Raw genomic sequence first — 25,340 nt, forward strand, 5'->3', positions numbered from 1 at the left:
TGATATGATCAACCACTGAGCGGCGCTTTCGGAACCCACATTGAGCGTTAGTGAGAAGAGGGTGTGACTCCAGCCACCACACTAATCGACCATTGATCATGCGTTCCATTACCTTACATATGCTGCTGGTAAGGGAAATTCGACAATAGCTGGAAGGAAGAGATTTATCTTTACCAGGATTAGGTAGGGGAACAATAATAGCTTCACGCCAAAGTGTGGGAAATACACCATCAGTCCAAATACTGTTGTAGGTATCGAGGAGAAAGCGTTTTCCCACAGGAGGAAGGTTCTATAGCATGAGGATGTATCGGGCCCAGGAGCAGAAGACATGGATGAGGAGAGAGCACGCTCGAGCTCCCTCACAGTAAAAGGAGTATTGTAGCATTCTCAATTCAAAGAGAGAAAAGGGATTTGCACGAGCCTCCTCCGCCTGTTTTCGAGGAAGGAAGGCAGGATGGTAGTGGGTGGAGCTGGAAACCTCAGCAAAGTACTGGCCCAAAGCATTGGAAACATTGACAGGGTCGACTATCACGTTTCCCGCCACAGTCAGACCAGGGATCGGGGAGTGGGCGGTAGTCCTGGAAAGCTGGCGCAGACCACCCCAAACAAGAGAGGAAGGAGTAAAACTGTTGAATGAGCTGGTGAAATATACGAAGTGCACAAATCGCATTGTCGCACTCCACAGTCCACCAAGGAACCAGGACCCGATGGGGAAAAGTAGTAGTACGAGGGATAGATGATTAGGCAGCTAAGAGAACAGCTGGAAAATGGCTGCTCGTCAAAGACTGCCAAGGAGGAATATAGCCTCCAGTCAGCAAGAGAGAATTTCCAATGAGCGGGCCGCTGTGGTGCGGTATGATTGTACAGGCAAGCCACACAAGGGAAGTGGTCACTCGAGTAAGTATCAGAAAGAGCACACCACTTGAGACGTCGAGCGAATTGGACAGAGCAGATCGAGAGGTCTAAGTGGGAATAAGTGTGTGTGGAATCAGAGAGGAATGTGGCTTTGCCAGTGTCGAGGCACACAAGATTAAGATCATTAAGTAGATCCACCAAAAGAGAACCTCTCGGGCAGGCGACAGGCAAGCCCCAAGGAGGATGATGGGCATTGGTGTCACCGAGGAGCAGAAAGGATGGAGGAAGCTGAAAACAAGCTGCATCAGGTCCACCCTAGTGACAGCAGAAGACAAAGGAATATAAATGGTGCAGAGGGAGAGGTAAATTTGGGAAGGAAAACACAAGCAGCAACTGCTTGCAGGTGGGTGTGCAAGGGGATCGAACGATGACAAACATAATCTCGTAGAAGCAGCATGACCCCACCATGATCAGGAATCCCCGCTGTAAGAGGAAGGTCCATCAGTAGTGAAGTAAAATGGGAAAGAGCAAACTGGTCTTGAGTACATAGCTTGGTTTCTTGGAAACAGACTACAAGTGGACATTGCAATCGCAGGAGCAGCTTGAGGTCTGCCCTATTAGACCGAAGGCCACGGATATTGCATTGTAAAAGGGCCATAAAATTTAGGAACAGTGGAGAATGAAGAAGAAACACTCACCTTGACGGCCGCTTAGGGCGAGCCACCGAGGGAGGACGGCCACTGGAATCCACAGGTGGAGGATCTTTGTCCAGCAACTCAGTGGGATCAACGGAGCTTCCCCAGTGTCGGTCAGTTTAAAAGGACCGATGAGTCAAAGAGGGCCAACGAGTTGGAGAGAGGGAAGAGTGTTTGTCTTTGGATGATTGTATTGACTTTTGGCGATTGGCAGAAATCTTCCTGTGAATAATTCTTTTTGAATTGCCGGTGAGAGCGAAGAACAGGTAGCAGAATCTACAGCCCAGGAAGCGGGAGACGGAGTGTCAGCTTGAAGGCAAGGCAACTTTACCACCACAGAACTGAATTGTAAGTCACAACTTTGCGGAGCCATGTTTTTCGTGGGATGGGGAGAGGCTAACATGATGCTGTAGATTCCAGATGAAGGGACATTCGGTTTACTGCTTGTCAACAGTTTCCAGGCAACAGGAAAAGGTACCTTCTCCTTCACCCTTATCTTCTGAACAGCCCACGCGTCTTGATAGATGGAACAAGAACAAGAAGAAGCAGCATGTTCTCCATGACAATTAACGCAGTGGGGTGAAGGAGGTGGACGGGTGTCCTCGTGTGCATCCCTGCTACAAGTGACACATTTGGCTGCATTTTTACATGATGTGCTGGTATGAATGAACTGGAGGCATTTATAACACCTCAACGAATTGGGAACGTAAGGACGCACAGAGATGACTTCATAGCCTGCCTTTATCTTGGTAGGAAGCGTTAACCGATCGAAAGTCAGGAACAATGTGCGGGTGGGCACCAAATCAGCAGCTTCCTTCTTCATAACTCGATGAACAGCAGTAACACCTCGATCCTACAGATAATTAGTTATTTCATCCTCCGTCAAACAGTCCAACAGCCAGGTGTAGATAACACCGCGGTACGAGTTAAGTGTCCTGTGAGCCTCCACATTTATAGGGTATTCATGGAGGAGTTGGGCCTTGAGTAGTTTCTGGGCCTGGAGAGTACTATCAATTTCCAAAAGCAGAGTTCCATTGTGGAGACGAGAGCATGACTTCCCTGGGCCGACGATACCATCCACGCTTTTCTGTATAACAAAAGGGTTTACAGTAGCAAAAGTCTCATTTTCGTCTAAATGTGAGGCTGGTAGATACCGAGGCGCAACAGAAAGAGACATTGAGGCAGGAGCTTCATTCCACTTTCTTTGATGTGAAACACTTAGAGAAAGAGAAGAAAAATCAGTCCTTGGGAAGAAGTCACCCATGATTGCCAGCGTCTCCGATTGCGCGCTCCTTCTGGCAGGGGCACTCCACAGGGGAGCCCACCCCCCCGCCTTAGGTGATTGTCCTCACCTTAGGTCACACCTCCCAAACAACTACTGGAGGGACCAATCAGCAGAGGAGGGGGGTGGAAATGGGAGTGCGGTACGGGGGGGGAAGTGCGGTACGGGTGGGGGGGGGGCGGGAAAGGGCGGTACGGGGGTGGGGGGGAGGGAAGGGCGGTACGGGGGTGGGGGGGAGGGAAGGGCGGTACGGGGGTGGGGGGGAGGGAAGGGCGGTACGGGGGTGGGGGCCAAGGGCGGCACGGGGGTGGGGGCCAAGGGCGGCACGGGGGTGGGGGCCAAGGGCGGCACGGGGGTGGGGGCCAAGGGCGGCACGGGGGTGGGGGCCAAGGGCGGCACGGGGGTGGGGGCCAAGGGCGGCACGGGGGTGGGGGCCAAGGGCGGCACGGGGGTGGGGGCCAAGGGCGGCACGGGGGTGGGGGCCAAGGGCGGCACGGGGGTGGGGGCCAAGGGCGGCACGGGGGTGGGGGCCAAGGGCGGCACGGGGGTGGGGGCCAAGGGCGGCACGGGGGTGGGGGCCAAGGGCGGCACGGGGGTGGGGGCCAAGGGCGGCACGGGGGTGGGGGCCAAGGGCGGCACGGGGGTGGGGGCCAAGGGCGGCACGGGGGTGGGGGCCAAGGGCGGCACGGGGGTGGGGGCCAAGGGCGGCACGGGGGTGGGGGCCAAGGGCGGCACGGGGGTGGGGGCCAAGGGCGGCACGGGGGTGGGGGCCAAGGGCGGCACGGGGGTGGGGGCCAAGGGCGGCACGGGGGTGGGGGCCAAGGGCGGCACGGGGGTGGGGGCCAAGGGCGGCACGGGGGTGGGGGCCAAGGGCGGCACGGGGGTGGGGGCCAAGGGCGGCACGGGGGTGGGGGCCAAGGGCGGCACGGGGGTGGGGGCCAAGGGCGGCACGGGGGTGGGGGCCAAGGGCGGCACGGGGGTGGGGGCCAAGGGCGGCACGGGGGTGGGGGCCAAGGGCGGCACGGGGGTGGGGGCCAAGGGCGGCACGGGGGTGGGGGCCAAGGGCGGCACGGGGGTGGGGGCCAAGGGCGGCACGGGGGTGGGGGCCAAGGGCGGCACGGGGGTGGGGGCCAAGGGCGGCACGGGGGTGGGGGCCAAGGGCGGCACGGGGGTGGGGGCCAAGGGCGGCACGGGGGTGGGGGCCAAGGGCGGCACGGGGGTGGGGGCCAAGGGCGGCACGGGGGTGGGGGCAAAGGGCGGCACGGGGGTGGGGGCAAAGGGCGGCACGGGGGTGGGGGCAAAGGGCGGCACGGGGGTGGGGGCAAAGGGCGGCACGGGGGTGGGGGCAAAGGGCGGCACGGGGGTGGGGGCAAAGGGCGGCACGGGGGTGGGGGCAAAGGGCGGCACGGGGGTGGGGGCAAAGGGCGGCACGGGGGTGGGGGCAAAGGGCGGCACGGGGGTGGGGGCAAAGGGCGGCACGGGGGTGGGGGCAAAGGGCGGCACGGGGGTGGGGGCAAAGGGCGGCACGGGGGTGGGGGCAAAGGGCGGCACGGGGGTGGGGGCAAAGGGCGGCACGGGGGTGGGGGCAAAGGGCGGCACGGGGGTGGGGGCAAAGGGCGGCACGGGGGTGGGGGCAAAGGGCGGCACGGGGGTGGGGGCAAAGGGCGGCACGGGGGTGGGGGCAAAGGGCGGCACGGGGGTGGGGGCAAAGGGCGGCACGGGGGTGGGGGCAAAGGGCGGCACGGGGGTGGGGGCAAAGGGCGGCACGGGGGTGGGGGCAAAGGGCGGCACGGGGGTGGGGGCAAAGGGCGGCACGGGGGTGGGGGCAAAGGGCGGCACGGGGGTGGGGGCAAAGGGCGGCACGGGGGTGGGGGCAAAGGGCGGCACGGGGGTGGGGGCAAAGGGCGGCACGGGGGTGGGGGCAAAGGGCGGCACGGGGGTGGGGGCAAAGGGCGGCACGGGGGTGGGGGCAAAGGGCGGCACGGGGGTGGGGGCAAAGGGCGGCACGGGGGTGGGGGCAAAGGGCGGCACGGGGGGGGGCAAAGGGCGGCACGGGGGGGGCAAAGGGCGGCACGGGGGGGCAAAGGGCGGTACGGGGGGGCAAAGGGCGGTACGGGGGGGCAAAGGGCGGTACGGGGGGGCAAAGGGCGGTACGGGGGGCAAAGGGCGGTACGGGGGGCAAAGGGCGGTACGGGGGGGGGCAAAGGGCGGTACGGGGGGGGGCAAAGGGCGGTACGGGGGGGCAAAGGGCGGTACGGGGGGGGGGGGCAAAGGGCGGTACGGGGGGGCAAAGGGCGGTACGGGGGGGCAAAGGGCGGTACGGGGGGTAAAGGGCGGTACGGGGGGTAAAGGGCGGTACGGGGGGTAAAGGGCGGTACGGTGGGGGGGGGGGGGGGGCGGACGTGCGGTACAGGGAATGAGCTGGACAGGGAAAGTGTAGTACAAGACAGAATATTCCTACAAGCAAACCAACGCAAATGAGCTTCAAGAGCCCATGAAGGCACAAGAGGTGAAAAGGACAGGAGAAAATGAGATAAGCAGCATAGAAAGAGAAACGATTTTTATTTTTCCTGAAATGCAAAGTTAACTATTGCATGCAATGAGTTTTAAAGGGGACAGCCCTCTGCAAACCTCTGCTTCCTCGAACTGGCCACAGAGCCAAAACTTTTACCCACCCTTGTATTGTGGTATGGGGGTGTTGTGTGTGGTTAGCACATGGCCCCCTTATTGCATTTAAGAAAACACTAAATGTGGAATGATATGGACACATTTTACAGCATTGTGTACTGTGTACTGTAGAGGAACAATTCGTAGATGACTGACTGTATCAGCGAGACAGTGCACCACGTCTAAGCAGCATCTGTGAGGCAATGGTTTGTGGACAGTAACATCCCTGAAATGGACTGGCCTGCCCACAGTCCCAGCCTAAACCGTGGAACACTTCTGGGATGTGTTAGAATGTCAACTTCACTCCAAACCCAAGCATCCAACACTACTATCTCCTTCATTTTCAGCTCTTCAAGTAGAATGGGCTACCATTCCTCCACAACATTCAGGAACCTCACTGGGAGTGTCCCCAGCACAGTTGTCAGAGAGACAAAGGGTGGAAACACTCCACATTAATGTCCACTAAGAGGTGTATCATCACCTACAAATAGCACTGATAATTCTACAAACTACATTATGAAAGATAAAAGATATGTGTATAGAATAAAATATGCTGAAGTTGTGGCATAATGGAAAAATTAGTAACAGATGTTCAACTGGAAATGTTACCTGTTGCGATACACTGCTAGAACTTGCCCAAACCTTATCAGAGAAGTTAGGCCCCTTCCTGCTCCCACCACACATATTACAGACTTGAATACATCACAGTTAGCACACAGAATTCAGTTATTTATGAAGTATTCTAGCATGCCAGTTTATTCCTATTTTTCTTAAATTTGATGAAATTTCATAAAAGACTGAAACAGGGTTTTGGACACAGACTGGAACATGCACACTTGCCTTTCATACACTGACTGTGGCAAAATTTATAACCAAACGTTCTACACCTGTACAACCCAAGGATTATATAAAATGGGCCAATGACTGCTATGTATACAATGGAAATGGAGCAGAACATTAGACGATTAGTTTCAACAAACCTTAGAGGTTCATTTTGAATCCTGGCCTACTGAGGATACAATAAGCCATACCTAGTTATCCATGAATGGTGAATACAAAAGTGGAATATAAATGTTTGCAGAATGAATGTCACAAGCCACACACACCTCTTACCAAGTCAAAAATCAAACTGGAGGTTGACAAAGCCAGCTACACAAGGAAACTTTCAGTGGAACTAGTGTTGCGCCTCATGTACAAGTGCATGTCCGCAGCCAATGGGCATGCCAAATTTTAAATGTGGATGCACCTAAGCACCTTTATTAAACATGATATCAATACAGTGAATAAAAACAACAAATGTACAAGTATTACACAAATAAAAATACTAGTGTTACATGCACACATTACATATTTGAACTTAAGGGAAGAATCTCGTGTTCAGGAGCGCATCCAAGTGCAATGGGCACATCGAATTAAAATGTTGATATCGCAGCACCTTTATTAACCAATCACATTTAATATGAAGTACAATGAAACACACAAAAATCACATTTGTTGCTGCATTACGAGTTTTGCATCATACAGCCATTGAATGCCTATATACACCTTCTTGTACTCAAATTGCTATTTACAAAAACCAATCCTTAAGTTGTGTTTTTAAAAGCACACAAATGCACTGAGAAGAAACATTAGTATGTGAGGGGTACATTGCCATTATACACTATTGGATCCATCCTTGTGGTAAGCAATAATACAATGTACCATGCCAGTGCTGGTGTACATGACGCAGTGACATTTGTTGTCATGTCATGGTTACACTAAGCCCACACTCCCCAAATTCAATTTGGGGCTTGCAGTGACTTCTGCTTGTGTGATTTCTTGAACTTCTTAATACTATGCACATGAGCAAGAACACTGTAATGTAAACACTATGTACCTATCCACGTACTTAGTTGCACAAGGACATTTCATTGAGTGCCGGCTGAATGTCACCAGTGTCTTTATCACATGTTCTGGGACACCAATGCCATTTCCTGATAACTGCTAGATGGTAATGCAAGGACATTAACAGAGGCTCAGTTTTGTATGCCATGATCTCTAGGGTTAGATGGTTTTTAAATAAAGTGTGCAGATGATGTGCAGAAAGGCATGTACACAGAGGCCAGACACAATGGCCTGATTTTTTTCCAATTTTATCTCTTGGATTTTTAAATTTTATTTCTTAACTTAAATTTCATTTCATTTTTTAGTTTGAGTACGTAGATTTCACATGTGGGCTACACATAAAGACCTCTTCAATTTTTAATTACTGCATTAGGTACCCAAAATAGTGTATGATGATCTCACACCGAATAAATAGGAAATACAGAACTGTGCACTGTATAAAACAATGTTTCATATGAGTGTGCTTCGTAGTGTATATCATATCAACTGAATTTAATCCGTAATTAGATCCGTGATCAAAAAGTCAGTATAAATTTGAAAACTTAATAAACCACAGAATAATGTAGATAGAGGGGTAAAAATTGACACACATGCTTGGAATGACATGGGGTTTTATTAGAACCAAAAAGAAACAAAGTTCACAAAATGTCCAACAGATGGCGCTGGACAGCAAAAGTCAGTGACTGCGCATGACAATTGTGTATAAAAGGAGCTGTAATGACAGAGAGAATCAGATGCGCCAGCAGTCGCAGCATGTTGACGTTACCTGTAAAAGCGCTTTTAGTGAAGCTGTATTATCAGAATGTGGAATGTGCTAGTTCAGCATTATGATCCTATCGCCATAGGAAGGGGATTCGAATGGGTAAAGGTCCATTGACAAACGCAGCTGTGGCGAGAATGATTTCGAAGTTCGAAGCCACGGGTTGTTTAGACGATAGACCCCATACTGGCCGACCGAGCACAAGGTGTAATGCTGCTGAGACGGTTCAGGAAGCAATGGAGACTGTAGTGGGTTCGTCTATGCATGGGGAAGTCAGTGCTCGGGCAGTCGCACGTCGCACTGGCATTCCATACACTACTGTTTGGTTGGCACTTAGGCGCACCCTCCGATGCTATCCGTACAAAATCCGTCGGCATCATGAACTGTTACCTGGCGATTTAGTGAAGCGGAGGGTATTTGTGGTGTGGGCATTTTAAAAGATGACAGAAGATGACGATCGGTTGAGTAACTTGTTGTGGACCGACGAAGCTCATTTCACGCTCTGAGGGTCTGTCAACACCCACAACTGCAGAATTTGGGCTAGCGAAAATCCTAGAACTGTCGTGGAAACTCCATTGCACAACGAGCAAGTCACGGTATGGGTTGAATTTACCACATCTACTATTATCGGGCCTTTTTTCCTTCGAGGAAATGGATGATTCTGGTTTTGTAACTGTTAATGTGATGGGTGAGAGGTACGCCGATATGTTACAGATCCGATCACATCCCCAGCCTGGCTGATAAACACCTGCTGGAACGTACGATGTTTATGCAGGATGGCGCTCCACCCCATATTGCTAGACACGTGAAAGATCTCTTGCGCGCGTAGTTTGGTGATGATCATGTGCTCAGCCGCCACTTTCGTCCTGCTTGGCCTCCCAGGTCCCCAGACCTCAGTCCATGCGATCATTGGCTTTGGGGTTACCTGAAGACGCAAGTGTATCGTGATCGCCCGACATCTCTAGGCATGGTGAAAGACAAGATCCGACGCCAATGCCTCACCATAACTCCAGACATGCTTTACAATGCTGTTCACAACAGCTAATGTTGAGGAATGATGGTGGACATATTGAGCATTTCCTGTAAAGAACATCATCTTTGCTTTGTCTTACTTTGTTATGCTAATTATTGCTATTCTGATCAGATGAAGCACCATCTGTCGCACATTTTCTGAACTTTTTTTTTTGTTCTAATAAATGCACATGTCATTCCAAGCACGTGTGTCAATTTGTGCCTCTCTATCTACATTATTCCATGATTTATTCAGTTTTCAAATTTATACTGACTTTTTGATCACCCGGTCCTTGCCAAGCTGGCAAATATGTCAGTTCACGATGTTAGAATTTGAAACAACATTTTGTAGGAGAGCACTTAAGTGCATCTGTCATTGTATTAGCATGTCTTGTTAGTAAATTATGTCAGGTCTCGATGCTTGTATCCAATAGGTGCCATAATTCATAAGGACACTATATGAAGAAGCTTGTTCATGCAGCATACATGACCAGTAACACAAAATTGTTTAGAATTAGTTAAAATGTTTGAGTATCCATATTTGAGCATGTGAGTTACAACAACAGGACTCGCACGAACAGATTCACACTATGAGTACTGGATAAGGTGATTTTGATGTGGTCGTGCATGATGAGATGTCATAATGGTTCTGTACCACGAGATACTGTTTTAAAAGGGCTATGTAACTGTTTTTTTACAAAACTTATTGGCTGAACAAACAATATAAACTGTTTTTTTAAAAATCTTTTATGTATGTAAATTATTTATATATGTAGACTTTCGGAAGATAACCGTTTGTATGTATGATGGAAAATTTGTAATAGAGCAACACACATGATTTTTATTTGTTTCATTATACTTTATATCAAATGTGATGTGTTAGTAAAACCACTGCGACGTCTGCATTTTAATTTGATGTGCTCATTGGCTGTGGACGCCCACCTGGGCATGAAATGCTTGTCTCAAGTTCAAATACATAATGTGTACATGCGACACTAGTATTTGTATTTGTGTAACAATTGCACATATGTTGTTGCTATTTACTGTATTGATGTCATGTTTAGTAAAGGTGCTTAGATGCATCTACATGTGCTTGTACATGAAAAGTGACACTAGGGCAATCGAAAGTTTCGTGGTGCTGTTGGCTATGTTGACTTCCAGTTTGATTTCGACTTGGTAAGAGGCACGTGTGGCTCGTGACATTGTTTCTGCAAACATTTATAAAGCATGTGTTGCCACTTTGATGTTTGTTATTAAGATAAGACACTGTCAGTGCATGTATGTTTGTATTCAAATAATTAATTTGTTACATTGGAAATGTTTATTGTAATTCCATTTTTATGTTCACTGTTCAATGAGGACTGTGTAATGTTTTTTGTATCCTCAGTAGGCCAGGCTTGAAAATCAATGTGTAAGGTTTGAAACTAGTCACCTAATGTAAGTACTGCAACTGTTGACAGAATCATTAATAAACACTTTAAAAAATTAATGTAGTTGCTAGTTCCCACTAAACAAAATGCTGGTGGAAAAAAAAAGACCACTGATCAGTCAGAACATTGTGACCACCTACCTAAGGGCCAGTATGTCCACCTTTGGCAGCGATAACAGTGACTATGCATCACAGCATGAAACTATGAGGCCTTGGTAGGTCGTTGGAGGGAGCTGGCACCACATCTGCACACACAGGTCACCTAATTCCCATAAATTCTGGGGAGGGGGGTGATGAGCTCACGATGCCACGTTCAGTAACATCCCAGAAGTGTTCGACTGGGTACAGATCAGGTGAGTTGAGGAGCCAGCATATCAACTGGAACTCGCCATGTGTTCTTCAGACCATCCCATCACACTCCTGGCCTTATGACATGGTGCATTATCTTGTTGAAAAATGCCACAGCTGTCAGGAAACATGATCAGTATGAAGAGGTTTACGTGCTCTGCAACCAGTGTTCGATACTCCTTGGCTATCAAGGTGCCTTGCGCGAGCTCCACTGGACCCATGGATGCCCACATTAATGTTCCATAGAGCATAATGGAGCCACTGCCAGCTTGCCTTCACTGTGTGAAAGAAGAGTGAAAATAAATGGACACCCACGTTGTTCACATGCTGACACTCAATAGTTTCTGAGAAAATGATAAAAGTTTCTACGCCACTCCCTCAGTCCACTCGTACAGTGTATACTCGAGCAGGTCTGCATCTGGTGAGGATGAGCTCTAGTCACTTTAGGTTGTTTCTGTCCCCTTGATGTCTTAAGTAAGGGGATATCTTCATTTTGTTAGAAGTGAATAACACATTCAATACAGCCTCTGCACGGAGATGGAGGTGGGGTACAAGGACACCAAGATATTGAAAGTGATTTTGTAGCAGAAACCTCAAAATCAGTTTCCCAAAGCACAACTATTGAAAGAGAAATCTTACACAACGATCTGGAAGTGTGTGAAAACAAGAGTCCAGAAACAAAAAGAGAGAGAACTGGAGCAGTGTAATACTTTTTTGAACTTTTGGAAAAACTTAACATAAAAAAATTATCTCCAAAATTGTGATTTATTTTTATCTATCTATGTTGCTCATTCCCTGTGACAGATAACAGGAGTTTTATTTTTGATTGCAGTTAAAATCAGTAAGATTTCATAAGCTCCATCTGGAGTGGTTATTGAAATCAGTAGTATAGAAAAGTATCTGCAACCTCATAAGCACAAAACAGACAAAACAGCTACTGCAATGGAGGACGTAAGTGGTAACTGGCAGATCAACTCAAGAGTGTATATTTCACAGGGGTCAGAAATATTGGCCATCTGCTTACTATAAAAGCACTGCAAGAGCGGGCAGTTAGTTACATGTTCAATAGATCATTTGAATGATTCTTTTATCGAAATGATGTGGAACGAGTCAGTTTACAGGATATGTATACATGATTAGTATTAACATTAATGAACACATTATTTTTAGTCTTACACAAGCAACTACACTCAAAAACAAGTTTTTAAATAGAAATTTATCCAAGGAACAGAAGGAGTTATCCAGGAGAAATGATTTTAGGTTCAATTAAAACCTGTTTTGCTACTTGTTGGACATTTTGTGTTATTGGTCAAATGATCAAAAATTTTTGTTGCTGCATATTGAGCTCCTTTCTGAGTCACTGTTAGCTTTAATAAAGGGTAATAAAAGATTTTTCTTTCCTTCTAGTGTTGCAGGTAAGGACATCACTGTTCTTCTCAAACTGTGACTGATTACCGATGACAAATGTCATTGATGATGATGTTTGGTTTGTGGGGCGCTCAACTGCGTGGTTATCAGCGCCCGTACAATTGCCCAACCTTTGCTCAGTCCAATTTCGCCACTTTCCTGGATGATGATGAAATGATGAGGACAACACAAACACCCAGTCATCTCGAGGCAGGTGAAAATCCCTGACCCCGCCGGGAATCGAACCCGGGACCCCGTGCTCGGGAAGCGAGAACGCTACCGTGAGACCACGAGCGGCGGACAACAAATGTCATTAGCAGATATATGTATTGTGATGGTGCAGTTAAAATGCCTAAATCCTTGAAGAGATATCTACACAATGATCTCAGGTGAACACCACATATTATTCTTACTGCTTGGTTTTGTGTAATCAATATTTTGATTACTGAGTGGAAATATGCAAAATATTTTAGGAGGTTGATACATTTGTTTCCAAGACTAGCAATTATATGAAGAGCCGGATGGTTGCACCAGCCTCATTGCAAACAACTTTCTGCAGAGGGCAACCACAGCTCAGAGACACTGTGAAAAATAATACTCAACACTCAATAACTGTTCCAATTACCATAAAAACTATCAAAATTAAAAATTCAAGAATGATGAGGTGTTTCCCAGAGCCACATTAGTGTATGAAGGTGCTTTATTTACAACCACCAGTTTCACATCAGTATACAGGGTGTTACAAAAAGGTATGGCCAAACTTTCAGGAAACATTCCTCACACACAAATAAAGAAAAGATGTTATGTGGACATGTGTCCGGAAACACTTAATTTCCATGTTAGAGCTCATTTTAGTTTTGTCAGTATGTACTGTGCTTCCTCGATTCACCGCCAGTTGGCCCAATTGAAGAACGGTAATGTTGACTTCGGTGCTTGTGTTGACATGCGACTCATTGCTCTACAGTACTAGCATCAAGCACATCAGTACGTAGCATCAACAGGTTAGTGTTCATCACGAATGTGGTTTTGCAGTCAGTGCAATGTTTACAAATGCGGATTTGCAGATGCCCATTTTATGTATGGATTAGCACGGGGCAATAGTCGTGGCGTGGTACATTTGTATCGAGACAGATTTCCAGAACGATGGTGTCCCGACAGGAAGACGTTCAAAGCATTCGATCGGCGTCTTAGGGAGCACGGAACATTCCAGCCTATGAATCGCGACTGGGGAAGACCTGCAACGACGAGGACACCTGCAATGGACGAGGCAATTCTTCATGCAGTTGACGATAACCCTAATGTCAGCGTCACAGAAGTTGCTGCTGTACAAGGTAACGTTGACCACGTCACTGTATGGAGAGTGCTACGGGAGAACCAGTTGTTTCCGTACCATGTACAGCGTGTGCAGGCACTATCAGCAGCTGATTGGCCTTCACGGGTACACTTCTGCGAACGTTTCATCCAACAATGTGTCAATCCTCATTTCAGTGCAAATGTTCTCTTTACGGATGAGGCTTCATTCCAACGTGATCAAATTGTAAATTTTCACAATCAACATGTGTGGGCTGACGAGAATCCGCACGCAATTGTGCAATCACGTCATCAACACAGATTTTCTGTGAACGTTTGGGCAAGCATTGTTGGTGATGTCTTGATTTGGCCCCATGTTCTTCCACCAACGCTCAATGGAGCACGTTATCATGATTTCCTACGGGATACTCTACCTGTGCTGCTAGAACATGTGCCTTTACAAGTACGACACAACATGTGGTTCATGCACGATGGAGCTCCTGCACATTTCAATCGAAGTGTTCGTATGCTTCTCAACAACAGATTCGGTGACCGATGGACTGGTAGAGGCGGACCAATTCCATGGCCTCCACGCTCTCCTGACCTCAACCCTCCTGACTTTCATTTATGGGGGCATTTGAAAGCTCTTGTCTACGCAATCCTGGTACCAAATGTAGAGACTCCTCGTGCTCGTATTGTGGACGGCTCTGATACAATACGCCATTCTCCAGGGCTGCATCAGCACATCAGGGATTCCATGCGACGGAGGGTGGATGCATGTATCCTCGCTAACGGAGGACATTTTGAACATTTCCTGTAACAAAGTGTTTGAAGTCACGCTGATACGTTCTGTTGCTGTGTGTTTCCATTCCATGATTAATGTGATTTGAAGAGAAGCGATAAAATGAGCTCTAACATGGAAAGTAAGCGTTTCCGGACACATGTCCACATAACATATTTTCTTTCTTTGTGTGTGAGGAATGTTTCCTGAAAGTTTGGCCGTACCTTTTTGTAACACCCTGTATGCATCTTCAGCATTATCTATCAAGAATATAAATCGCTATGTGAAACTATGAAATGCTGTAAATACAGAACCATAGTGTTGGCATTTAACAAAAAAAAAAAGAGTGACAAGTACCCACAATGGTTATATTTCCATAATGTAGATGGACAATTATGTAGTCCCAGCTTTCAGGAAGTTATCCACATTAACAGTCAAACCACACTGGTGAGTGGTCATAATAAAATTGAGTACACACAAAAGATTCTTTCAAAATATACAAAACATGACTGGTAACTGAGGCATGCCTAGAAAAATGTTGAGGAAAAAGATGAAGAATGGGACACTACTGTGAACAGGGCAAAATGCATAAAAATTAACTAACATCTAGGTTAAGTATTGTAAGTACACTGGAAATATCATCCAAAAAATAATACTCTCATATGGAACTGATATGTTGAGAATGGAAGAAATCTGAAAAATAGTTTACCGGGTAACACACCGTAGGATATATTAGAAAATCTGGGTGATGCCAACTGTATAAAATCAATGCAAGTTAAACTTAAGATCCTGTGTGATGTGCATACTTCTGCATATTTCTAACAAGGCGATGTGGTGTAAGCAGTCTGTGGAGGCTAGCAACAACTGGAAGGCTGAAGGTTGTGGTGCCAAAGAGGAAACCAACACATGGACAGCTGAAAGGAGGAAATCATAACTACGAAAACAACAGAAGGTTGGGAACCAAATTACATTGTGAGCATTTGTCATGGATTTTTTAATGCCCATATTATGATTCTGTATTTGTAACATTTCAAAAATTTAACACAGTAATTTGTATTCTTGACAGATAAACCTGAAGATACGTCTATACCGATGTGAAACCAGTGATGTGTGTAAAGCACCTTCATACAGCTACATGGCTTTTGGAAACACATCATCATTCTTGACTTCTTAAATGTTATAACTTTTATGATAATATAACTTTTATGATAATTTGAATCATTATTCAGTGTTGAGTGTTGTTATTGTTATTCAGTAAGTCTCACTGCAACCAGAAAAATTGAATTCAAAGCCTCAAAAACCTGCTGCAATTCTTTCAAGGAGAAAAACAGAATTCAGCAGTGTCATATCACCAAACACGTCAGCGCCAAACACAAGTGTATGTTTGATGACGTACTGGAAACAGGAAGACTGATTCAGCTTCTAAGTTCCACTAGAATTCCATAACTCGCCACTTATTTAATTATAAACATGGATCAAACTCCATGTGTGTATCACCTCTATAGTAAGAGAATGTTCAAAGGTAAGAAAGTTACAGAGATAACAGCAGGGCAACTGAATCAACTGTCATACTTGTATACTGCCCAGTATGGATTAATACTTTCCAGAAAACTGTTAGCAATAGTTTTTGTTCATCTCCAAGAAGTCAGTGGCACATATGGTCCTTGAGTGCATTTAGTGGAATGGCATTAGAATGTGCATGCGACAGCCACAAAATCTGGAAAGCTCAAAAAAAGAGAACCCTACCATTAGTTTCTGGACAATGTTATACAATGTTACATAAGAATGGAGGTGTTTCTATACATTATTGACTAGTGGGGGTGAGCAACGTGATCCCTCCTTATAAAATGGGCTGTCTGTCAATGCAATCAGAATTCCCCCCCCCCCCCTTTCCCCCAATTACCTTAATCCATCATCAATTGCAGGTTCTAGCTTTCAAGAAAATGCTTTGATATGCAAGAGTTGTCACAAAATTATCACCAGATTACAAGGTATTTAGCAATGTTAACAAAGTTGATATTTACACTAAAAAAATGTGGCTGTGTCATGTGGGCCTCTGCATGTTGCTCGTGATGTTTCAAATTTTTATGCTTTGAATGTTTTTATGATACACTCCTGGAAATTGAAATAAGAACACCGTGAATTCATTGTCCCAGGAAGGGGGAACTTTATTGACACATTCCTGGGGTCAGATACATCACATGATCACACTGACAGAACCACAGGCACACAGACACAGGCAACAGAGCACGCACAATGTCGGCACTAGTACAGTGTATATCCACCTTTCGCAGCAATGCAGGCTGCTATTCTCCCATGGAGACGATCGTAGAGATGCTGGATGTAGTCCTGTGGAACGGCTTGCCATGCCATTTCCACCTGGCGCCTCAGTTGGACCAGCGTTCGTGCTGGACGTGCAGACCGCGTGAGACGACGCTTCATCCAGTCCCAAACATGCTCAATGGGGGACAGATCCGGAGATCTTGCTGGCCAGGGTAGTTGACTTACACCTTCTAGAGCACGTTGGGTGGCACGGGATACATGCGGACGTGCATTGTCCTGTTTGAACAGCAAGTTCCCTTGCCGGTCTAGGAATGGTAGAACGATGGGTTCGATGACGGTTTGGATGTACCGTGCACTATTCAGTGTCCCCTCGACGATCACCAGTTGTGTACGGCCAGTGTAGGAGATCGCTCCCCACACCATGATGCCGGGTGTTGGCCCTGTGTGCCTTGGTCGTATGCAGTCCTGATTGTGGCGCTCACCTGCACGGCGCCAAACACGCATACGACCATCATTGGCACCAAGGCAGAAGCGACTCTCATTGCTGAAGACGACACGTCTCCAATGGTCCCTCCATTCACGCCTGTCGCGACACCACTGGAGGCGGGCTGCACGATGTTGGGGCGTGAGCGGAAGACGGCCTAACGGTGTGCGGGACCGTAGCCCAGCTTCATGGAGACGGTTGCGAATGGTCCTCGCCGATACCCCAGGAGCAACAGTGTCCCTAATTTGCTGGGAAGTGGCGGTGCGGTCCCCTACGGCACTGCGTAGGATCCTACAGTCTTGGCGTGCATCCGTGCGTCGCTGCGGTCCGGTCCCAGGTCGACGGGCACGTATACCTTCCGCCGACCACTGGCGACAACATCGATGTACTGTGGAGACCTCACGCCCCACGTGTTGAGCAATTCGGCGGTACGTCCACCCGGCCTCCCGCATGCCCACTATACGCCCTCGCTCAAAGTCCGTCAACTGCACATACGGTTCACGTCCACGCTGTCGCGGCATGCTACCAGTGTTAAAGACTGCGATGGAGCTCCGTATGCCACGGCAAACTGGCTGACACTGACGGCGGCGGTGCACAAATGCTGCGCAGCTAGCGCCATTCGCCGGCCAACACCGCGGTTCCTGGTGTGTCCGCTGTGCCGTGCGTGTGATCATTGCTTGTACAGCCCTCTCGCAGTGTCCGGAGCAAGTATGGTGGGTCCGACACACCGGTGTCAATGTGTTCTTTTTTCCATTTCCAGGAGTGTAGATGACACCCCTGGGAATACATTGGTACTCTTGAAGTATAAAAGTAAAAATGAAAGGCAAAAACTGAAACATTATTATTTATATGTTTTTCATTTTCAATTACTGCTAATTATATGACATTTGTGATGATGAAATTTATTTTTAATTAGGCCTGAAATGCTTACTTCTTTTGTAAACAATTCCACTGTATTTCACAATGTCACAAAAAATTCCACAACAATAAAAGAAAGAAAAACTTAACACTGTATTTGAATACAGAGCACAAAAATTCAAACTGTGCTCGTAGCCACTGCACTACTGACTCATTTGCTTTTACACCATGTGAGGAGGCTCATGAAGTGGAGTCAATACTTTGACTATCACTTTATTGGAATCTATTGAGTGTTGGTACCTATGCCAAAATAGGTGTCCCTTTATTTTCACCTCTCTTTCATCCTGTGACATACTGAGCGTGTCAGAAAGCTACCTATGGTGGGTTCCCTTTGTCGGTCATATGATGGTGATGCTATTGTCGGTCATAGTACTTACAACCATCTCCTACATCAACCATTCTGTGTTTAGCATTTTGAAGCTGTACTGTCATCAGAATAAGATTAGTGATTCCATGGGGTGTGAAGAATGCAAATGGTGAAATTGATTTCTATTCTAACACCAGAAAATTTCAGAATTGGCAGTCGGCTATGGTTTAGCCAATCACATCATATATGCCCATCATCATCTTAAATACTGCATTTCTTCTGAAAAGATGTTCCGTACAGTGTTCCAGCGACTTGTTGACACAGGGTCATTCACAACGACGTAAAGGGATTACATTAGATCCCTCACCAATAGTTTTCACACAGGACATTGAGGAGAGTTTATTCTGATGGGTAGATGATCTTCAAACAAATGTGCAAAAAATTAGGGTGGCTGAAAGCATAACCTACACGCTTGGCTAATCAATTCTGCATAAGCAGTTACTTTATCCATATCACATGAAGTGTGAGGAAACTCTCAGGCTACAAGACATTACACCAATGGATTCTATGACAGATCATTGAACATCAATATACCTGCATTTTATTTATAGGCAAGGTGAGATTAACATAGAAACAGTTAATTTACAGCGACAGTGACACAGGTGAGCAGATGCAAATCCTCAAGAAATATTGGAAGAAAAGGACCTGGATCATTATAATATTAATGTTTTCTGTGTCAAATCAACAAATGAAAGTAGGGTTTTCAACACGACACATTTAGATTTATTTGAAATTAAGTATGCATGTAGTATTCATAAATAGTAACACAAAACAATTTTTTCGCATTTTTCTGAGGAAAGGTTACTGAGTAATGGGTGCTTAAAAAAAATGAATTTTTGTCTCGCGGAACAATGTTAATTTGTTGGCAACTTGTGTTCTAACTAAGCTCGACCAATGAAATTGAGTTCATTTTGAAAGCTCTTTTAAAGGGCTTTCATATAATATAAAACATAAGTAGTTGAATATATCAACATCATTATTGAATTTACTGAATTTTGAAAAATTATTTTTAAAATTCCCAAAAAATGTATGCAGAAGATACTGTTTTTCTCTCATCTTCTGAAAGTCCCAACTTTGGATGAGGATGGTATCACTATCAGAAGTAACTTTATGCTTAGGATGGTGCAGTGAAACACCTTCAAATATTAATTTATTATAAATATTAGGCCTACTTCTCATCAGCTGTGTGTTACGATATAGCTAAATCACGACATCATAATACAATAGCTTATAACAGATAGTCTAAAATATATATATATATTTGCCTTATCAGTGTTTAATTAAAAATACAAGAAGTTGGAAATCTTCAAAAACCATCAGTATAGCTGAATACCAGAGATAGGTTTAAAATCAGTTAGTTATTAGTTCTTTTTACTGAGATGAGTCATAGCAGTCCAATTCATCATGCTTCTATCCCATCAGTCTGTTGCTCATCAGCATCTGCATGGGATAATGCAGATGTTCGCCCTGTAGCAGTTTGAGGGTTCAAGATTGCTTTTACTTTCCTGCTGCGGAAAAGTATCTGCATGACTGGGGCATTTTTGCCAACTAAACAGGCTAACAACCCACATCCATTATATTCAGAAGCAACATATCCTTCAATGTCATCAATCAATATTGGATCACTGTCAACAGCTGTAGTTAGTTCAATTTTGATTCATTACAATCTGAACACACTTTTTCTGTTATTTTGTTCTTGCTTACGGGAATGAAGGTGTGAAGTTTGTCTCTCTCTCAAATTGTGCAGCATTACTCAAATTTCACTTCTTCATTTTTATGATCTTCCATAGTGGCATACTTGAAATTGATCCCATCAAAATTATCCTTGGTAAACACACCAAGCTGTTCGGGTGTTACGATTTGATCAGTGCAAGGGGGCTGCAGACTTTCTTGGGTAGCCAGTCACTTGACTGTTCCACCAACATCATTGCTAGCTCTTTTTCCATGAGAGGTAGTTGAAAAACGCCCCTGAACTTCAATACAGAAATCACCTTCATGATAGACCATGTTGATGAGGTTCTCTCTCTTTTTACACAGAGTTTCTGCTCCTAAAGAAGTGATATACTTTAATTGGTTTTTCATTATGTTGTCCGGTTAGAAATTCAATCAAGTAGAACTGGAACAGATGCACAGCAACAGTGCCATATGTGAGGCATTCTAATAGAATGACACAACCTGTGTGGTCAAGTTTGCTGCCATCCTTGTAAAAAGCTACAAAGGAATGAAATATTGCTTGTGTGTTGGTACAGTGGTAGCCCTGAACTTCATCCAGTAGAACAAAAATGAATTCTCAGCAACATCACAAACCACAAGCTCATTTTTCAATCTTTTCTGGAAGGTTGATTGGTGGCTGGCCACAAAGGAATGTCATGTAAATTATTTTAATTTTTAAAAAAATCAGTAAAGTTTTCAGAGGATTTGAGGATTTTGTGATGGGTCCAAGAGATGTGCGATCAAAAGACAGCCACTGTCTTTAAGTTATCTGATCAATATCATTAGTATCCAACAATTCTTGTAAACACTTTCAAGTGTTTCTTGTCCTGAGCAGAACTGACATTCACCAAATTGACAAGCAGGTAATGATGGGTTTCACACAACTCTTACAATGCAGTCTTTGTAGATTTTTACTGGAGCAACATCATTCATTGTCAGCTGAGGAAAGTTACATTCGGTCACCATAAGTTTGAAGTTTTGGTGAGTAGCAGGCACACAAACAGCATATGTACAACTGCTTCCAGTTAAACACAATTTTTGGGACGTAGCTCAGCAAACTTTGAAAACCCATTGTGGAGGCCTGAATACTTGTCTTTGATGTCTGCATAAATTTCTGTCAAATTACTTAGAACTAATAGTTTTTGTATTTGAATTTTCTCTCCATCAACTCTTATGAGCACAAAACCTTTTTTACCAGGCACTGACCTGCTTATTTCATCACAACAATAAAGTCAGCAGTCCATTCATTAAGAGTCTTGACAGGTTTTGGATTGGGGGGGGGGGGGGAGGAAGACAAAATACCCTTTGTCTTCACCAAATCTTTTACTTATGTAGCCACCTAGTTAGTTATTTAAATTCCTCTTTGAGCTTATTATCACTCCAACTTTAAGGTAAAATCGTGAGAATTTCTGTCTATATACTTCGCGATGTGCAAGAACTAAATTTCTTTTTCAGCTAAGTTATTATCTCCGACTCTGAATGATTAACTAACTCTTCTTCCTCGGAAGGCAGCAACAATACTACTACTTTGGATTGTTGAAGTTACTTTTATTAGTTTTTCATTACAATACTTCACCACACAGTCATTTTTCTTAACTGGCGATTCGCCAAGAGACTGCAAAGAAGCATTCACAGTTTATAGGACTGCACTTGCAGCAATGTCTTGTTCATCACTGTGGTTCAACATTTTTCACTCTTTTTTGTTTCTGACCTCAGAACACACTAGATTACCATCATTTTTCTGTGCTGGACTTACCAGAAACTTCTACTAGTGGATTTTTTTCCTAGTACTTGTCACATAGTTTCTGATTCAATATTAGGAAATGTTTCCTTTCTATCATCTATTGGGAAAGAGGAAGCAAGTTTTTCTTATGGTTCTTCATTTTCATTTCTTATGGTTATTGTCACCCTTTTCATTAAAAGGATTATAGTACAAAGCTGAAATTTTAGACATTGTATATCATTCACAAATGAACAGTCTCATTTTTATGAAATGTTTTAAAAGTTCAATGTGTCAGCTTCATGTAATTAGTAATACACAACATTACTTCTTCATTTTTTTCCACATCCTGGAACAAAATTTAAGGTTATGTTCATAGTTTGCAAATATTAACTGGTTGTAGGCACGCAAACTTCTACATTTTTGTGAGAATTGTAAAAAAGTACCTTTAAGCTAATTTTAAAACACAACAATGAAGAATTACTCACATTACTTGACATTATAGGCTATGCCACACCAAAAGAAAATGTACATTTCACTTTCATCATCAACTGACAATAATTCACTACTGAATATTATCCAAAGACAAAATACCAAAGAGAAGGAAGATAGCCATGCCAACCAATCATTATGTATACAGTCTTTGAAATGAGGGTGTTATATATATATATATATATATATATATATATATATATATAAAAAGAAAGATGATGAGACTTACCAAACAAAAGCGCTGGCAGGTCGATAGACACACAAACAAACACAAACATACACACAAAATTCTAGCTTTCGCAACCAACGGTTGCCTCGTCAGGCAAGAGGGAAGGAGAAGGAAAGACAAAAGGATATGGGTTTTAAGGGAGAGGGTAAGGAGTCATTCCAATCCCGGGAGCGGAAAGACTTACCTTATGGGGAAAAAAGGACAGGTATACACTTGCGCACACACACACACACATATCTATCCACACATACACAGACACAAGCAGACATTTGTGACAAATGTCTGCTTGTGTCTGTGTATGTGTGGATGGATATGTGTGTGTGTGCAAGTGTATACCTGTCCTTTTTTCCCCATAAGGTAAGTCTTTCCGCTCCCGGGATTTGAATGACTCCTTACCCTCTCCCTTAAAACCCATATCCTTTTGTCTTTCCTTCTCCTTCCCTCTTTCCTGACGATGCAACCGTTGGTTGCGAAAGCTAGAATTTTGTGTGTATGTTTGTGTTTGTCTGTGTGTCTATCGACCTGCCAGCGCTTTTGTTTGGTAAGTCTCATCATCTTTCTTTTTAAATATATTTTTCCCACGTGGAATGTTTCCCTCTATTATATATATATCAGTACAATATATATATATATATATACTTAGGATGATTATTAATTTTGAGTTATTAATATGGCTCATGTCGTGCTTTAAAATACATTTATTTGTATGAAAAGTACAATTTTGCACGCAAAGTTATAAATCCAACTATGATTTTACCAGTCACACACAGCAAAACAAAAACAACACAAAATTACGTTTCAATTTTTGAGCACCAATTACTCACATTACTCTGTAACCTTCCATCAGATAAATGTGAAAAAATAGTATTGTTTACTATTTAAGAATACTACATGTGTACTTAATTTCAAATAAAATCTGAGAGTGTCTGGTTGTAGCATTTGCTGATTTGACATGGAACAACCCAGGCAGGGATTGTGGGCGATGAGAGTCATAGGGGCTTAAACTTTACTCTTGTGGAAAGACAATGGATAATATGGTTTATGCACAATAGGACACCAACCCATTTTCTACATTTACAGAGTCTAACACATATGTGTAATGAGCATTATAGCAGCAAAGGTGGTCCAATAGGATCACCTGACACATAATCACTTAGGGCTGGAGTAAAAAGTTTGTGCACAATTGATATATACTGAAGTTAAACTCATTCATCCAACTGTAAAAAATTCTGTGCAGTAATATAAGGCATGAAAATTTTTCCATTTTTAGAATTTGAATATCAGCAGTACCTTCTGCTCCGCAGGTTGAACAGGCGCTCCATTCGTCGGTGCCTGCTTGCAGCCCAGTGCTGCAGATGCTAATGTGGACAGAGCATCAGACTCCATTTCACCTGTCTTCATCAGTGGCAGAGAGCTTGCACTGCTGTCAGTCTCACGCAAATTGAATTCCGAATCTCTGTTTTCTGTCAGTCCAGATTTGTTTCCCAAACTGCTTTCTCCTTGCGCTGCACTAATAGCACTGTTATCAATGTCTGTTCCCTTTGTAGGGTCTGGAACAGAATTCTTCTTTTTTTGTAAACCCAACTATTACATTACAAATAAATAAAAGAATTTGTGTATTCTCTACACTTTCAACATACTACTTAAAATGCATAAAAATAAGAACCATGCTTCAAAATAACTGTTTACCTTCTATGGAGGGCTCACTTTGGAACTTCATTGCACTTATTGGAGAGTGACCTGACATTTCTGCATGTAAATTTCCATCAGTACACGATTGTAAAACATCATTTAGGCTGCAATCTGCACTTTCACCGAGGCCAGACGAATGACTTTCCTTAATAGATCTAAGTTCATCTGCCAAGCTACAAACTTCTGGATTACTAAGTTGCATCAGTTCTGAAGCAGCTTTGGCAATATCACTGTCAGCACCCGTCGTACTTCCGCTGTCCAGATTTTCGTCGATAACTAATTTGTCACTGTTTGTACTGTTCATTCTTACACCATCACTTCTGTAGTTGTCTTGGGAGGTTGGAAACTGGAGCTCATCACCTGTTAAATTTGGTGACATTTCACTCCCATCACCCTCAAGTTCTTTTTGAAGAAAAGCTGGTGACAAGTTTTCTAAGGGTGGGTCAAGGAGTCCAGCTTCTGCGGCCAAAGCAGCCAGTGCAGCATCTGTAGTAGCAGGCCCTTCACTCGAAGCTGTAACCGAATATTTAACATTCACTTATAGTATGGAAATACTTTATCATGGTTTCTTTTAAGATATGACAACAATCAGTACTGCATTATCTGTAAATGTGTTGTAACAAAACACATTTACAGATTTTTCTTTTTTAGGGCCAGCAGCATAATGTGTGTCTGATAATGACATGATTGTTACAGTAGATATACCAAATAGCTCATTATAAGCTGCTAATTGGTGTATCTACTATAACAATCATGTCATTATCAGACATTTACAGATAATATTCAGTAGTTGAAAATAGCAACACGATAACACAAAACGGGTAGCTTTGGGACAGTCTTTTAAAAATTAGGTTCTACTGAAATAATTGACAGAACTGACATCAGCAGTTTAATAATGAAAGAAAAATGCAAGGCCCAAATTCAGTAACAGATAAATACTGAAAAGACAATATTTGCTCATCTTTTTTACATATCTCATCCTCCTTTCTTTAGCCTCAATGATAGGGACAGTTCATCTTTCGCCTTCATGATC

At 44.6% G+C, this 25,340-nt stretch overlaps 1 protein-coding gene across 2 annotated transcripts in view; it reads right to left on the reverse strand.

The window, feature by feature from the left end:
- Positions 1–25,340, reverse strand: part of LOC126184962 (host cell factor 2) — a 284,341-nt gene that overhangs the window by 42,612 nt on the left and 216,389 nt on the right. For both annotated transcript variants that reach the window (XM_049927657.1, XM_049927656.1), the window contains exons 13-14: positions 24,305–24,820; positions 23,906–24,165 (exon numbers count right to left, since the gene is read on the reverse strand). In XM_049927657.1, coding sequence (XP_049783614.1) covers positions 23,906–24,165; positions 24,305–24,820 — 776 coding nt within the window. The remainder of the gene's footprint in view (positions 1–23,905; positions 24,166–24,304; positions 24,821–25,340) is intronic.

The sequence above is a fragment of the Schistocerca cancellata genome, chromosome 4 (genome assembly GCF_023864275.1).
Source record: "Schistocerca cancellata isolate TAMUIC-IGC-003103 chromosome 4, iqSchCanc2.1, whole genome shotgun sequence".
Classification (NCBI taxonomy): domain Eukaryota; kingdom Metazoa; phylum Arthropoda; class Insecta; order Orthoptera; family Acrididae; genus Schistocerca; species Schistocerca cancellata.